The sequence below is a fragment of the Camelus dromedarius genome, chromosome X (assembly GCF_036321535.1).
Source record: "Camelus dromedarius isolate mCamDro1 chromosome X, mCamDro1.pat, whole genome shotgun sequence".
NCBI classification, from domain to species: Eukaryota; Metazoa; Chordata; class Mammalia; order Artiodactyla; family Camelidae; genus Camelus; species Camelus dromedarius.
Window position 1 is genome coordinate 86769429 of NC_087472.1, and position 18655 is coordinate 86788083.

General features: G+C 34.6%; 1 protein-coding gene across 1 annotated transcript in view; it reads right to left on the bottom strand.

The window, feature by feature from the left end:
* The window catches only part of CFAP47 (cilia and flagella associated protein 47), a 419927-nt gene that overhangs the window by 260954 nt on the left and 140318 nt on the right, over positions 1–18655 (bottom strand). The window contains exons 30-32 of the mRNA XM_064483196.1: positions 15159–15380; positions 4624–4705; positions 3592–3720 (exon numbers count right to left, since the gene is read on the bottom strand). Coding sequence (XP_064339266.1) covers positions 3592–3720; positions 4624–4705; positions 15159–15380 — 433 coding nt within the window. The remainder of the gene's footprint in view (positions 1–3591; positions 3721–4623; positions 4706–15158; positions 15381–18655) is intronic.

Below are 18655 nucleotides of genomic sequence, written 5' to 3' on the forward strand. Positions count from 1 at the left end.
CCTCAGAGATAAAATCCCTTGTACTATTTTTGTTTGCTTTCCATAGAGGCATGCAATTTTAAATAAAGCTTCAGTAGAATCACTATTTTGCCTAAATTTAGCACCATATATTCCAGTTTTATTAAAGGGAGATTTTGAACCGGCTTAGGGAAAATGTGTTTAATTAACCAAAAAGATCACTCACTTTTCTTTGTTAAAAAATGTTAAAATATTTGACAGAATTATGCCAATGTTAAAAAAAAAAAACTTTCTGACAGACAATACACTGGGAACAAGTGAACAGACAGTTTAATTAAACTTACTATTCAGATATTTATTTCTGATCACCTTTTTCTTTTCCAGATTCTTTCATGAAAATATCACATTTACTTCTTTCAGCTCATTCAGAGTGTGAGTATTTCTGTTATTGTTTTCACCTCCCTTATGCTTCAATGCTTCAAAAATGTATTAGCCACTAATACATTTTTGTGAATTGGGAATATAATGCAAGACAATAGCAACAATTAAACATGCAAATTTAACAAGCAAAAGTAACCACATGACATGAAATCAAATTGGTTGAGACAAGCTATATCCTGTTACCTAAACTATTGGCAAAAAATAACTGACAAAGGCCTTTCTGAAGTAGAGGCATGACCTCGAGGAAAGAGACAATTAGAATCTAAAAGGATTTGTGTGAAAATCACGATCTTTTATTTATAACTTGTGAAACTCATCTCAACATTGCTTATTTTTTTTTTTTTAAGTGAAAGCATCAATCTACTTCTGATTTAACACGGTCACTAGAGTTAGCCATGCTTTAGACACAATACATGGAGAAACACAGCTCTACAGATGACCTATTGGGCAACCATCCATGCCTATGAATGTATCATAGAGTCAGTGAAGAATCTCCATCATGTGCTACTGTCCAGATCTCTTTCCTGCCTAAAGGATCAACCCACTTGGTATCACACAGGCAGCATGATACAGGAGGACCAAAATTAACTTACCATGCCTTTTTGCCTTGTCCCTCCCTCTGTTCCCCAACAAAATTCTGTTATTATTCCTTTTCTTATATTTCAGTAACTGGAATTAAATTCCACTCAGTCACCCAAGCAGGAAACCCACTATGATCCTTAACTTCTCTGTCTCCTTCACTCCCACAAGACCTAGTCATTCACCAAGTCTTACTGAGTTCTACTCCTAATATATATGAAAGCTGCCCCTTTCTCATCTTTCCTACTACCATGAGCATTCCTAACACCAGACACTTAAATATATCCCCCAACAATTTCCACACCGTACCAGAGTGATTTCTCTACAATGCAAAGCTGATCATATCAACCTTATGTTTAAAACCCTTAAAGACTTCTGTACTGACCTTGTGCTAAAATCCATCAAGTCCAGATTCCTTGGTTTGGCTTATAAAGTCAACCACGATCTAATTTCTACCTGGGCTCATAGTCTACTCCTCTTATCCCCAGCCACACTGTGTTTATTCCTCAGAATGTACAATGCTCTGTCTAACCTCAGTCATTTCCACATTGAATTCACTGTCTTGAAAAATGTTACTGCCCAACTCCTCAGAAAAACTCATCCACCACCTCTGTCACACAAATTGTACTCTCTTTTTCTCTCTCTAACAGATGTCCTCCCTTGCCTGGCAAAATCCCTCTCATTGCTCAGGGCTCAGTTTAAATTCACCTTCTTCCTAGAAATCTGCTCCAAGGCACAGGAAAGTTAGGTTTCTCTCTATGTGCACTTACCCTTAGTTCTTTGGGCTTTACCCTGTCATAGCATTTGTCATGCTTCTTTGTAATTATATATATTTAGTTGCTTACATACTCCAGGATACAAAATCTTTGAGGCAACAGACTATATCAATTTACTTTTATACCCCCAGAGCCTAGAATAGTACCTGGACTGTAACAGCTGATCAATAAATTCATTCAACAAGTATTTGTTGAGCACCTACTATGTAGCTGACATGCTATTAAACTCTGAATTTATAAGCGACACTTTGTATCTAAATTCACAGACCTACAGGTTGGGGAAGATGAGTGAAATGAACTAGACATATACATGAAAGCATGCACGTAGGAATAAAGGAATGTGTGAGTGAATGAAGCCTCCAAACCAAGATTAGGACTAGCTTGTCCATAAACCAGGACATTTGCAGCTCTTCTGTTTTGGAGTTGCTCCTCTTTATCAGTAGACAAAATTATACATGACACAGCATGCAGTTAAGAAAGAAAAGAAGAAAATTATCTTTTCCCAAATCTAAGTTTGGTCAAGAGTCACAAATACTCTCATACATTCTTCTAGGAATTACTCAAGAAATCACAAGATTTCTCCTCTTGATACCCAGCAAGAAAGACAGGACAGATTGATGGGGGAAGAAAAGGTGGAAAGGAGGAATAATTAGGAGTCAGGTATCAGAAGGAACTCTCCAGAGGGTAGGCTTAGGTGGCTGGATGCGTTGATGGATTTAGACTGGGAGAGGGTCTAATAGGGACCTAGAAACCTGGGCTCCTGGGCCTGAGCAGAGAATAATGAAGAAATAAGCTTTACCTACATGAGATGATTTTATATCACCGAATCAGGTGGCCTTGGAAGAAAGTGTGTATGCTTGCAAACCACTGCATCCTTATTTCTAAACTGGGGATTACTGATTGTGAAGATTAAACAAGATCACATTTAAAAAGCATTGTGTGGCAACAGTCTTACATATACTACTCACTACTTAGTTTTTCATTTTGTCCTTTCCTTTCAACAGCTAATTGCTGCTTCCATCTGACTTCTTTCTCCTTTTAAATCCCTGCCCTACAGCTCACACTATCTGTGGCTGCAACCTAAGAGGACAGAGCAAAAGCCTCCATTGGTCTTAGTGGGCAAGGTCTACAGGGCCTTATTTGGAAACCTAGCTTATGATTTCCATGATTGAAACCAGCTCTTGCTTAAGCAATTAAGATACAGGGTGTGAAGGCACCAATGATGTTATGTTAATTTACCCACACAGGCAACTTAACATGAAGCAAATTGAAGAATCTCATCACTACATGGTCTCATCTACAGTTGTATGATTCCTAGTTAATATCTCTCCAGAATAACTTTATAGCAAGAGTCTACCATGCATTAGAGGTAGAGACTATAATTTTCACCAACACCTATTCAATAATCCTTTCTTTTAGGTACCAGAACATGCTTGTACCTACCAGTTTCAGAGGCTACATGTCTCAACCGCCACTGAAGCTAGGTATGGTCAAGTGACTGAATTCTGTGTCATGGACTGTGAAATGGAAATGATGCATTTTTCAGAAGACATCCTCAAAAGATATTTACTTGTCCTCTACTCTTTTATCTGCTCCTTTTCTTCTGAGAAACTGACCCAGAGATGAAAGCCCAGTACTGAGGCTGGAGGAGACACCCACTATTTCTAAACCACTTACTTCTCTACAATTCCATGAGAAAGAAAAAGAATAATTCTATCTTATTTAGGACACTGTGTTTTTTTAATTTTTTACAGCAGCATTACCTATACCTTAACTAACACACTATTCATGTAAACCAATCAAAAACTCCAGCAATGAACAGGAGTGGAAAAGTTACCTTGTATATCTGAAGGAATACATCTGTCCATGACCGTTTACTCCAGGCTTCAAACTTAGTCATATCTATAATAATAGTACTCTTTTCCTTAGGTATACTGGTAAACTTGGGCGAGGTATTAGTGGAAGACTTTAAGAAATAAAATATTACAACATTAATTAAAATGCAAAGCAAATGTAAGTCCAAAGTTTCAATTAGCATATGATTTTTTTTCCTTTTTATAAAATCTTTACATTTCCTTTTTATCCATTCATCAAGATCTCTAATTCTCCACATGCCAATACCAAATTATCAACACAGGTAACTTTCTAGAACACACAGCCCCTATTTGAGGTCTAGATTTATTCATTCAATGCACCTACTAGCTCACTCTGACAGAACAAGATGGAAAATTATTCTAAATTCTGAACCCCCAAAAGAGCCACACTCTTCGTATTAAGCTCCAGAAACTCAGCAGAGTGCCAAAGAATAGATCCCTGGCTCTCCTGCTAATGTCACAGGGTGACTGTAGCAATAGCACCACAACTAAAGGAGAGTTGCCTCAAAGTCTGCAGCCTTCTCAAGATTCCCCCTTCTCAATAGCTTTCCATAAAATGAATTGTATACTACTAAAAAACATATGAATATCTTGTTTAATTTCTCCCTATTCTCCTCTGAAACTGACAAAAGGAAGTGGCAAATGTGGGGATATTAAATCGTTATTTTCTTTGGAAGATATACATTCTAAAAATCTATTTTAACAAAAAAATTTATATAGGCACACACCATTCTTCATTTCTGTATCTCTTAAAAGAAGCAATTATCTATGTATTTAATAAAGTCATGCAATCGTTTCTATATAGGAATGCCACAGAGATTTTTAGCCAAATACACACACACACACACATACACGCTGTCTAGAGGTATAATCCTTAGGATATTTCATGAACTAAAAAATCAAGGATTCTAAAATAAAATCTTCCAACAAAGGCTGCAAACCAGTAAATTCAGTAATAACTGTGCAGACTGTTCCTAGAAATTATATTCTCTTACTGTAATTTCAATCCACTTCTTATAATCTTCCAGTTCAAGCAGAAATTCTGGTAGTATATGAGAAACACATGCTCCTTGAGCACTAAAATCAAAAAAGAAAAATCCAAATTTTTATAGCAAAATAATCATAATCCATAGATCACTTGCATTTGAACTTTAATGAAAATATTTAAATGTCATATAGTTTATGAATTGAATTTGCATTTTCAAATTTAAATTTATATAATTAATTAAAAAACTTCCCTTAATAATTAAATGTATACATTATATTTCCTTTGGAGAATAATGAGAAAGAACTTACTAACTACCTATGATGATGCATATCTACCCTGAATGGGACATAGAATTACATGACTTGGCCCCTATTGTCAAGACACTAACCATTTTATTGCTGTTACAACATTATAAAATTGAAAAATACCTGGAAGAAGTTTGAATATAATAAAACATCAAATAGATAGCTCATTAGTCACCCAATGTTCATTGAATGCCTATCACCACATATACCTGAATATAGAAAACCCCAATGTAACATAATCTATCACCTAATTTTCCAGAGAATATCCAAAAATTCTGGCCTCTTTGATTATATAAACTTGTAGTATCTGAAGCAGCAAATATCTGTTTATGTTATTTTATACATTTAAAAGCATATATGTAATTTATCATTTTAGATTTTATTTTTTGCAGTGTCATATTTCTTAAAATATTTTTGTCCAAAGTCTTCTCATACATATGTCCATCACTCCACTTTATGGACATCTAATATAATTTTCGCTGGAATGTTTCTTAGTAGGGATTTGGGTGTTTCAGTTTAACTCATTTAGTGAGCAAAGAACGCCACTCGCCATAAGCATGTAACACAGAATGCCACATCTAGAATTCAACTCTGTAAACACCCTCAGCAGTGTGCAGTCCTGTAACTATTGAGAAGTGGGAGTGGGGCAGGAGCAGAAAGATAATTCTGAAAGCTTAAACCTCGAAGATAACAAAGATGAATGAAAAGAGGACGGGCACCCTTTTGGGAATGTAAGCAGAGGCTATGATTCTGGGGTTGTTAAGCTTGCTGTGGCTCTGGGCCAGTCAAAGCTAGTGGAAGAGATCCTACTACACACATAAAGTTCCTTTGTTTGCAAGTAAAACATCATTCTTTCTCTTTGATTTTGACCCATTTCCCATCTGCATCAACATTATTCCTCTGAATCATCATTATCCTGGAATTACTATAGGTTTAAATAAAATCTAATTTTAATGGAAAACCATTCCTTAGCAGGAATAGCCAGACTAAAGTCTATGTAAGAATTCAATGAGATGATGCCCCATTAACTTGAAATCCTAGAGGTAAAACAAAGACAGACATCTCAGGGACAAAGGAAGAAATTGGCATACTTCCTTGCATACAAAGCCAAGAACAGGATTTTAGGAGGAAAGTCACTTCTATCAAATGCAAGTGAGAGCCTAAGAAAAACTATCAGAAGACCATTTAACTGAGAGTTTCCTGAGGAGGGATCCCACATGGTATTCATTTGAGTATTCCACAGTGTTCGGCAGAGAGCAGGCTCTCAGTAGCATACTGAAGATGAAGAACGCATTTTTGCATTATGAAAGACAACAGGCCCAAAATGGAGCTGATTATGCTATGACCCATGCTGCCAAATCGAGACTTAATTACAGTTTTGGCTCTCCCAGAAATGGAATCTTAAACCGGTTAATCAGGAGTCTCCAGATCATCATTAGTTAGGTAATTTGCCTGATAGACCCCTGCCATCTCCTGAAAGAAAGTAACCTTAGAATAACCAATCCCCCTCTTTTGCTGTAGGGGCAGAAAATGTTTCCTTTCTTCTCTTCTAGGTTCCTTGGCTGGTCTAATCATCATAGTGACATAACAGAGAGTAACAGGAGAAAAATTAATTTAATTATGTACCTACAGGAGCCCTACAAAGACAAAGACTCAAAGACAGTCAGTTAGTAGAGGCTTATATGCCATCCTGAGCTAAGAAGAAGGGTGTAGAAGTCTGGAACTTCAAAAGGTAAGGAGACAATTCACAGGATGAGAGGAGTAAATGTTTGGTAAATGAACATTTGCCATGCCATGCAGATAAATCTTTCTGATGTAAAGTTCTCTCTGGTAATAGCTCTCTTCCTGGTACATACTTCTCGTCTAAATTCTTTTAGGCAGTTATGGGAGAGGTAAAAGCTTTTCCTGAGTCTGCTGGATCTCAGCTGACTTCAGCTCAAAACAATCCCCATGCCAAAGCAGCACATTTTGGAATGGCATATTCTGCTCCCCATCACTGCCTCAGTTCAATTTCCTATTCCTGCCCCCTTCTGCCAATGAAAATCTCTTGCCTTGTATAGCACTTCAGAGTGCCTTTCTGTCTGCTAGACTGAACTCTGCCTGATTGATGAATTGCCGGATAAAGCCAATGCGATCAAAATTTACTCAGGGGAATTTTACTCTTTAAAAGTACTTTACACATGTTGTTATGAAGTGAGGGGTAGCAGAATATACCACCCTTAAATATGCCTCTTGGGGTTACCAATTATTTTGAGAAAAGGTAGACACAAGAGAAGCTCTGAAAACAGAAGTAGCTCTTTTGTAAGGGAAATCTACATTTCTAAAGGAAACTTCCATGAGAAAAGGGGCCTGTACCAGGTAGAGAGCTATTATCAGAGAGAACTTTTTCACCTAAGAGACTTATCTGCATGACAGGGCAACCTTTCTTTACCAAACATTGCCTCCTCCTACCTTGCAGTAAATTCCACCCCCTAGCCCTTTGAAGCCCTTGACATCTATCCACCTTAGGTCAGGATGGCATATAAACCTCAATCTTATGGCTACATTTTGAGTCTCATAACTTTGTGGGACAATGGTACTTACATATGGAATTAAAACTGGATTGTTTTTTCCTGTTAATCTTTTATTATAAGTGGGTTGGGTTTCAGCCAAGAACCTAGACGGGTAAAGGGATAATTATTTTTCCTCCCTTTACATGAGACTTGCTTCATTCTTTTCATGTTGCCTATACTTCAAGGCCTAACTTTATCAATCCATAAGACACTATTTTCAGTTACGTTTTATCAATAGATTTTATGTCTGGTCAGTAAATTTACAGAGTTAATTCTGGTAATTGATTTGATTACATTTTACATGCTAGGTGTTCTATTTGAATCTTCTTCCAAGTTTACACTGAGTAGAAGAAAACACAATTAAATGAGTTATTAAATTCTAAACTTAATCTGCAAAATTATAGTTTCTCATTTACTCCATAAAACAGATATAATTTTACTTATGAAAAGTCCTCACTCACTGACATCAAATGTAAGTGGGGAAGCTAATAACATTTATGGTTATATTGAACTTTAATACATTTATTTCCATTATAAAACATATGCACATGACCTGGATTAATGACCCAATTTATTAACCATACTGTCACTTTCTAAACGTTGAGGAATTTTATCACAGCCAACATATCCTGATAGGCATGTATTTGCTGATAAAAGAACAATAAATTTGAATAGCTTGGCTTTAATACCAAAATCATTCTTCCATACCTGCATCCTCATACCCTAAAATGTCAAAACAGAAACCACCACATTAATGCTAACAGTACTGGGAGCTGTGCCAACAATAATGTTACAAGAATAACACAATGCTCATAAGTACCACAGAGTTTAATGATGCTATCAGAAAAGTGTTTGATTTTTATAATGCACAAATGGTAAGAATTTATTTATGTATCCAAACCTCCTTCTTTTGTTCACAGTTAATATTCCATAAGATTTCAAGAGGATAACTAACTTTCTAAAGTTAAGAATGGCATTATAATTTTTACCTTATAGAATTACAGCATTTAATTTAATGAATCAATCATCAAGGACCAAGATTAGGAGGTAGTAAAATTAAGTCACATGCTTTCAATTTAAAGTCATAAAAATTTAAAGTTCTCTAATAAAAGCTATACATGACAAGCCTACAGCCAGCATAGTACTCAACGGTGAAAAACTCAAATGGTTCGCACTAAAATCTGGGACAAGACAAGGATGCCCACTATCACCACTCCTATTCAACACAGTCTTGTAAGTCCTAGCCACAGCAATCAGGCAAGAGAGAGAAATAAAAGGGATCCAAATTGGAAAAGAAGAGGTAAAAGTGTCACTATATGCTGACGACATGTTACTATATATAGAAAACCCTAAAAGGTCCACACAAAAACTACTAGAGCTGATCGAAGAATTCAGCAAGGTAGCAGGTTACAAGATTAACGTACAAAAATCAGTTGTGTTTCTTTACACTGACGATGAATCAACAGAAAAAGAAAGTAAAGAAACAATCCCTTTAAAACAGCAACCAAAGTAATAAAACACCTAGGAATAAATCTAACCAAGGAGGTGAAAGAATTATACACAGAAAACTATAAACCATTGATGAAGGAAATTAAAGAAGACTTTAAAAAGTGGAAAGGTATCCCATGCTCTTGGATTGGAAGAATCAATATTATTAAAATGGTCACACTGCCCAAGGCAATCTACAGATTTAATGCAATCCCTATCAAATTACCCAGGACATATTTCACAGAACTAGAACAAATCATAATAAAATTTATATGGAACCATCAAATACCTAAAATTGCCAAAGCATTACTGAAGAGAAAGAAAGAGGCTGGAGGAATAACTCTCCCAGACTTCAGACAATACTATAGAGCTACAGTCATCAAGACAGCATGGAATTGGTATAAAAACAGACATATAGACCAATGGAATAGAATAGAGAGCCCAGAAATGAACCCACAAACTTTTGGTCAACTAATCTTCAACAAAGGAGGCAAGAATATACAATGGAATAAAGACAGTCTCTTCAGCAAATGGTGTTGGGAAAACTGGACAGCAGCACGTAAAACAATGAAGCTAGAACACTCCCTTACACCATATACAAAAATCAACTCCAAATGGATTAAAGACTTAAACATAAGACAAGATACAATAAACCTCCTAGAGGAAAATAAAGGCAAAACATTATCTCACATACATCTCAAAAATGTTCTCCTAGAACAGTCTACTCAAGCAATAGAAATAAAAGCAAGAATAAACAAATGGGACCTAATGAAACTTATAAGCTTCTGCACAGCAAAGGAAACCGTAAGTAAAACAAGAAGACAACCTACGGAATGGGAGAAAATTTTTGCAAAGGAAACCGACAAAGGCTTGATTTCCAGAATATATAAGCAGCTCACACAACTTAATAAGAAAAAAATAAACAACCCAATCCAAAAATGGACAGAAGACCTAAACAAGCAATTCTCCAAGGAAGACATACAAATGATCAATAGGCACATGAAAAAATGCTCAATATCACTAATTATCAGAGAAATGCAAATCAAAACTACAATGAGGTATCACCTCACACCAGTCAGAATGGCCATCATTCAGAAACCCACAAATGACAAATGCTGGAGAGGCTGTGGAGGAAAGGGAACCCTACTTCACTGCTGGTGGGAATACAGGTTGGTGTGGCCACTGTGGAAAACAGTATGGAGATTCCTCAAAAGACTAGGAATAGACTTACCATATGACCCAGGAATCCCACTCCTGGGCATATATCCAGAAGAAGTCCTACTTCAGGATGACACCTGCACCCCAATGTTCATAGCAGCATTATTTACAATAGCCAAGACATGGAAACAGCCTAAATGTCCATCAACAGGTGACTGGATAAAGAAGTGGTGGTATATTTATACAATGGACTACTACTCAGCCATAAAAACCGACAACATAATGCCATTTGCAGCAACATGGATGCTCCTGGAGAATGTCATTCTAAGCGAAGCAAGCCAGAAAGAGAAAGAAAAATACCATATGAGATCACTCATATGTGGAATCTAAAAAACAAAACAAAACAAAAACAAACAAACAAAGCATAAATACAAAACAGAAACGGACTCATAGACATAGAATACAAACTTGTGGTTGCTAAGGGGGCGGAGAGTGGGAAGGGATAGACAGGATTTCAAAATTGTAGAACAGATAAACAAGATTATACTGTATAGCACAGGGAAATACACACAAGATCTTATGGTAACTCACAGAGAAAAAAATGTGACAATGAATATATATATGTTCATGTATAATTGAAAAATTGTGCTCTACACTGGAATTTGACACAACATTGTAAAATGATTATAAATCAATAAAAAATATTAAAAAAAACCCAGAAAAACTTTAAAGTTCCCATTTTATCTAATAAAGACACACTTATGACAACAAAACATTTATTTCTAATAGAAGAACAGATTTTTAAAATATTCTGTTTCCTGAAATAGAGTCAGTTTTCAGTATGTCACTAATGGTTACCATATTAAAAATAATTTAAGAAAACATTCTGGCGTATGAAAGCCATAGATCATGATTTACTGCATTTAAGTTAATAATATTCTACTATGTGTTATGTAATACACATTTTATTATTTCTAACACTTTTACCAACCAAATAAATTTAAGAATTATCATTCTCAATTTTACAGATACTGAAATTGGAGCTTAAATAGTTAAGTAATTTGTGCAAAGTCACAGAAGTACAAAAGAGCTAGAATTTAAGCCTGCTTTTGTCTCATTCAAAAGTCATGCTCTTTTAAACCATTCAGTGCACTGTTTCAGAATCACTTCTTATGCTGTTGCTTTGAGATATTTCCATTCTCAGATGCAACACCATTAAATAAGATACCATAATGGTCATGCAAAAGTAAGAAGGATATAAAGCTTTTAAAGATAAAAGAAGTGAAATCACAAATGGCATTAAATTTACTTATAAAGGGAAGTGAGTTGGTTTTTCTAAGTGTATTTATTTTGATGTATGAATAATTTATTTAAAAATTAATGCAATTAGAAAGTAAGAGTTACAGTAGTTCTATTTTATGTGATAGCCTACTTCACAGTTTCAATGCAGGGTATATGATATTTGCATTTTGCTTCTGTTCTGAGTTTTACATTATTGGAATTATAAATCAAGAATGTATCTTTTCAATGAAAAATAATTATATCATAAAAATGATTATTGCGTATAAACAAGTGAAATTATATCGAAGGAAGTTAGGCACTGCATTAGTTTGCTCAGACTGTCATAACAGAAAACCACAAGCTGGGTGGCTTACACACATTCATTTCCTCACAGTTCTGGAGGCTGGAAGTCACAGAACGAGCAAGGTGCCAGCCAATTTGGGTTCTGGTGTCTTCTTAGGAAGACAGCTTAGGGTCCCCTCTTTATGGCATCATTAACCATAATTATATCCTAAAGGTCCTACCTACAAATACAGTTGCAATGGCGGTTAGGGCTTCAACCAGTGAATTTTGGGGACACACAATTCAGTCCATAACAGGCACAAAAGACAGGAAACATTAAGCGTATTATTTCAAATATAGCAATATAAAATTTATTGTAAACTATAACACCCAACCAGATAATATTTTTAATAAGAAAAGACATATGGTATTGTTATGGGCTGAACTACATGCCTCTAAAAGTCTTATGTTAAACCCTAACTCCCAGTATTTCAGAATGTGACTGTATTTGGAATTAAGGCCTTTAAAGAGGTGATTAAGGTAAAATGAGGCTCTTAGAATGAGCCCTAATCCAATCTGAATGGTGTCCTTATAAAACCATGGAATTTGGATTCACCAAGACACACCAGAGGGGTGTGCACACAGGGGAAGACCACATGAGGAAACAGAAAGAAGGTGGCAACCTGCAAGCCAAGCCAGAGGCCTCAGAAGAGACCCAATCTGCAGACACCTTGATCTTGCACTTCCGGCCTCCAGAACTGTGAGAATACATTTCTGTTGTTTAAGGCTTCCAGTCTGAGGTATTTCATTATGGTCGCTCTAGCAAACTAATATAGGTATTATGGAATAAATGCCTTGAAGTTATTTTTAGGACTTCATAGTTTAATATTGTAAATAATGATCAATGTATAGCATTCATAATATATACCCCATCTTTCTCCAACTTGACCCTCTCTCACTGGTTATACCTCTCCTAGGATGCAAATCCTTTACCTCTTCTTCTTTTACCCCTAATTTTTATATTTCACAAATGTTTGCTTACTCTTTTATAACTGCCCTGAGATCCAATTTCAAAGTTTTATTCCATTTACCACGTAAGCTCAAAAAGCAAAGCTCTGTGAGAGACAATGTTAATAATTAAATATTTAATGAACATGGGCCCCATTCTGTTATCAATGACTGTGAGTGTTAGACATGCTGGATGAATGATATGTGATTCCTGTCTTTGGCATGCTTACAAATTAGTGGGGCACACAGACCCATGAATAAGTTAGTGGTGTTTATATGTGTAATCTGTAAAAATGACACAAATGAGTCTATTTACAAAACAAAAACAGACTCACATAGAAAACAAACTTATAGTTCCAGGGAGGGGGGAAGGAAGGAGAGATAAATTGGGAATTCGGGATTTGCCAATACTAACTACTACATATAAAATAAAGAACAAGGTCCTACTGTATAGTACAGGGAACTATATTAAATACCTCATAATAGCCTATAATGAAATATATATATACACACACACACATATATGCATACACATAACTGAATCACTATGATGTACGCCAGAAATTAACACATAGTAAATTGACTGTACTTCAATAAAAAATAATAATTTACAGTTATACACAGCTGTGCTATTTTCCTTAACTGATAGAATCTTTCTCATTCTCCCATCCAAATTGGGTGTAGAGGAATAGAGGAAATGTAGACCTGAATCTTCACATATCTAAGCCTCTTCTAACCTGAAAAGTCTCTTCACAGTAACTGTTCTATGGGATAAACAGTCAAAATTTCAGACCTCCCCATTCCCCAACAAGATGGCATCTCGGAAGAGGTAGACTTGTTGTCTAGTAAATAAAGCTTCAACTTCAGGTCTTCTAACTTTCATGAGTCTCTGTACTTTGTGTTTCTTTAACTTGACATTATTTTATAAAGGAGAGATCTCCAGATTGTGTAAGACCTCTGAGAAAAGGGATCAGCCCTACAGTGGGTGTTCATGAGGTAGGGGAGAGGGACTCTAACATCTATATAAACATCTGTGACTACCTTTCTGGATCCTCAGGCTCTTTGACAATGCCCCTCTCTGCCTGGAGCCTAGTTCACATGTGGCCATTTGCTGCTGACACCTGAGATGGGGATCCTGTGTCTCTCCTCTTAGCCTCACCCAGGACCAAGAAGGTCTTTTATAACTGACTCAGCCACTCTCCAGTCCTCATATATTTTTCATTAATATTGTGGCTTCAGAGCCAGCCACTCCTACTGTTCTGCCTGTTCAGTGGGGTCCCTCTAATTTAGTCAGCTTCCATAACATTTTGCCTGGGTCTTAACTCAGTCACCTTCAGTGACTTTGAAACTCCTAGATCTCTTTCAAGTCCAGCCAGTTTTGGCTACTGACATAATAGTGAGAACAAAAGACATGAAGAAAATACATTTTGTTCCATACCGTGTCTAATTTTTAAGACCACAGGATTGCTAGGGACTGAAAAATTCTGATCTGGAAATTTTTAAAAAATGAACATCAAATCTTCCATTTGCATTCCTGCTGTAAGTGTCCTCCTATTACCCTCAATCCCCATCCCTGCCAAAGTAGGTGAACATCTCTGGCCAACTATGCAGTAGATTCAAAATACAAAGAAGTAACAAATAAAAACACAGGGCTATATTTTAAAATATATTAACCATATTATACAAATAAGGACAAGTAACAAGTGTTATTTTAGTGGTACAGGAGCATGGAAGGTGGGGTAATAACACTGTCTATGGATGTAGAGACTCTAGTGGACAGGGATACCGCAAATGTAAGCAGAAGTGTTATAAATCCACCAACACTCCCCTGAGGTTTTTAATGAACATTGCGTTTCCATTTTTTGGTCACTTACCATTTAATCTCTGCTGAGGAACACAGACATTAATGATGACAAGTATTCTTCTTATACTTTCTATCAACATTTATGGAAAATTTCATTGCCTATTATTTGAATATTAGAAGACTTTAACATGCAGACTAAAAGTTCAAAGTATCCATAACTTGAGATTATACTAACAGTAATCTGAGGAATAAATTTATTGATTTCATTCCCTTTTTTTCAATGGTTTTATATATTTCCCTTACATCAGGATTCTCAAAATGAGGTCATGGACCAGAAGTACCTGGATCACTTGAAATTTGTTACAAATGCAAATTACCATCATAAATTCTGTGAGGAAGGGCTGGTAACCTGTTGAACACACCATCCCAATGATATGGATACATTAATCATTGCTTTATATTATAAATTCAATAGGTCATGAAGTGTTTATTTTCTATTATTTTTCTAAGGTACATATTACAGGGTTATGTATGTAGTAGGAACTTAGTAAACATTTTATAAAAAGACAAATAATACCAAAGTCTATCTACCCATCCACCTATCTACTTATCTATCTATCCATACCACAATTACATTTTAAAATTAGCACATTCATGCCCTTACTTGAGAAAGTCAAGAAGTAAAGAATGTTGCAAATGAAGTTGAATCACTCTTTCAGGATAATTCACAGGTAAAGACTGACTTGAACTAATTCCAGGTAGCATTTTTCCACTTAAGTGGAGCATCACATCATAAATGGTCTTATTATATCTGGAAAAGTCATTCTGTCTGGAAAATTTTTGGGGTGATATGGCTGATGACTTGAATTGTATTTTATACACATCCCTGTGGGAGAACAAGTTTAAAATTAAAAACACCTCAAAATGTTTGTTACAGAGAAAAAAAAACCCATTCTCAATGACTAAATAAAATTCTATTTAAAATCAAATAAGAAATGACAAAATTTACTTCATTTATCTACCATTTGTAAATAAAAATTAGATTTTTTAATAACCTGAGAGCTTTCCAATAAATTGTTTAAGCACACATCATTATCTAATGTTGCAATTGTCAAGTCTAAAACATTGGATTGTGATAAGAAAATGTTAAGTCCTTCAGAAAAACAGTATAAGGGTTAAATTCTGGACCCATTACCTACCAGCTACGTGAGTGTAACAAGTTATCTCAACTCATTGCACTCAATTCTGTACACTATAGATTAAAAATAATCATACCTATAATTGTTTGCAAGACAAATTTCAAACATTCATCACACATATATATACAAAGACAAATTTACACACATTTTCTCAATATTTATATTTAAATACTTAGAAGGGCATATCCTGTACGCTGGCTACATGAGTGGGGATTATCATTTTAAAGACAAAGTCCAAAGATCTATTGTTTCCACATATTTTTCTGTTCTTTAAATAAGACAATGCAATCTCTATTTCATGAAACCTCCCAGACCAACTTGTGACACATGCTAATTACTAAATGGAGTAAAAAAATTCCAACCAATTCTTGATGCTGACAGTTTATCAAATATCTAATACTACATTGCATATTTATTTGCTAGCCGAGTGACAAATGTCACTAGCTTAGACTGACAAATAAGAAGTGCCCAAGGAGCCATTCTGAATAGCAGTTCTCCAGTTTAAGGTCTGTATAGCATACACAAGAGAGAGTAAAAGTAAGGGTTTGACTATTAGTCCTCAAATTCTGGCTCTGCCATTTACTCTGTGACTTTATGGAAGTTACTTGACCTTTCTTTTCTCAGTCTCCAGAGAAGTAATGTATATAGTAAACCTAGTATATCCTGAAGTTACCAACAGATCAAAGAAATATTTCATGAAGAAAATCAGCACCATCATAGGCCTTAAAATATTTCTACAAAAATTATGAAAAAGATAAATGGCCTAAAAAGAATGAAAACATAACCTATCACTAAATAAAAAGGAAAAAAAAGCAACAAAATGAGTGTAAATGGGAAAAAATAATAAACAATATAAACAGACACACAGGGGTCCCAGATACAGTTTTAAAACACAGATTTTTAAATTCAGTGTAGGTACTATGTTTAGAACGTCCACCTATAATTATATAAAAATGACTAAATGGAGAACTATACATTATATAAAAATGATTAAATGGAAAATTTACAAATAAATCCAGTAAGTAAAATTAAGAGAGCAATGGATGAGTTTACCAGCAGATTAAGTGAAGAGCAAACTAAGCGCTGAAATACAGATCATTGGAAAGTATCCATACTGCAATATAGATGGACAAAAGGAATTTAAGGCACAAACCGTTACTAAGTATAAAGACAGACATTCCATGGGCATAAAAGTTGCAATACACCATGAAGGTATTATAATTGCATATTTCAACGTACTTGGTAACAGCTTCAAAATATGTAAAGCAAAAGGACTGAATTTTTAAAAAGTAACCAAATATACAAATACAAATAAAGACTTTAACAATTTATCCTAATAATTGATAATTTAAAAATCAGTAAGCATATGTATTATTTAAAGAATATAATAAGTAAACTTGTACCATGTGTGTAGATGGAAAACAGCTTTCAATAACTATAAAATACACAATATTTTCAAGTTGAAATTTCTATAAAAACTAAATGCTGGCTAATAAACAAATGTTCAAAAATTTCAAAGGGGATGGTCTCTGAGCTCAATGAAATTATGCTGAATACCAACAGCAAAATCACCAAACATAAGCTTCTAGACAATTTTTATAAATCACATTGGAAATTAGAAAAAAAAAAGAATGGAATGAAAATAATATATTATATATAAAAATATGCAATTAATATACAGCCAAATTTAGACAAAATTTATAGTTTAAAAATTAAATCTTTTCATTATGAAAACTCTTTACTATAAATAAACTTCATAAACTGATGAAAGGTTTCTATAAAAAGCAGAGAGTGAACCTCATACTTAATGATAAATGTTGAAAGGTTTTCTTCCTAAAATTGAGATTAAGAGGAAGATGCCTACCATTCATTATGTAACTGGAGACTGGAGCCAACATATTAACTCAAGGAAGAGAAATCAAAGATGTAAGAAGTGAAAAAGAAAAAAAAAGTGATCATTTGCAGATACGTTTCAGAGAATAAAAAAAAAAAAAAAACTACAGACAAAGAATTAGTAAGTTGCCTTAACAAGACTACTGAATAAATGTCAGTATATGATAATCAACATTATTTATACGTAGCATATAGAAAAATCAAACATAATAAGAAAAAAATGTCATTTAACATAACTTCCAAAACATAATAAATAACCAAGGATAAATCTACCAAAATATGTGCAAGAACTGCAACTGAAAACTATAAATCATCACTACAATAAATTCTAAAGGAGCTAAATAAAGGAAGATAAAAAGCTTTGTTTTCTGATTAAGGTGATAGTGCAAAGATGTCATTTCTTTCTAAATGTATTCATAGACAAAGTTTGATCACAATAAAAATAATGGCAAGGTGCCTTTTTGGGGCAGATACTTATAATTGATTCTAATATTTATATAGAAATGCAAATGGCATAAGTAGCTAAGAAGATACTGAAGAACAATAAACTTTGAGTACTTACACTACTGGATATCAAAAACTATAAAGTAATAGAATTTTAGATGATTTGATATTGATGCATAAGTATATAAATTAATCAAAGGAATATACTACACAGATTTACAACTATATGAATACTTAACTTATAAGAAAGGAGGCATTGTACAGTAGAAAGGGAGTAGGAAGGATGGTCTTTTCCATAAGTGGTACTGAGTCAATCATATATTCATATTTTAAGAAAAAGGGAAAAATAAAATATACCTTGACCTTTATCTCACAACATACGTAAAAGTAAATGCCAGGAGGCCCAAACATCAAACATGAAAGACAAAGTAACAAAGCTGCTAGGAGGATATCTTCATGTATCAGGGAAAGAAAGATTTCTTAAAGACCAGACAAAAGCAGTAACTATTAAGGTAAGTATTCAAAAATTAGAGTACATTAAAATTGGGGAAAAGATATTCACAATACATATAACCAACAATAAACGTACATACAAAATTCATAAAGTTCCAACAAATAAATAAGA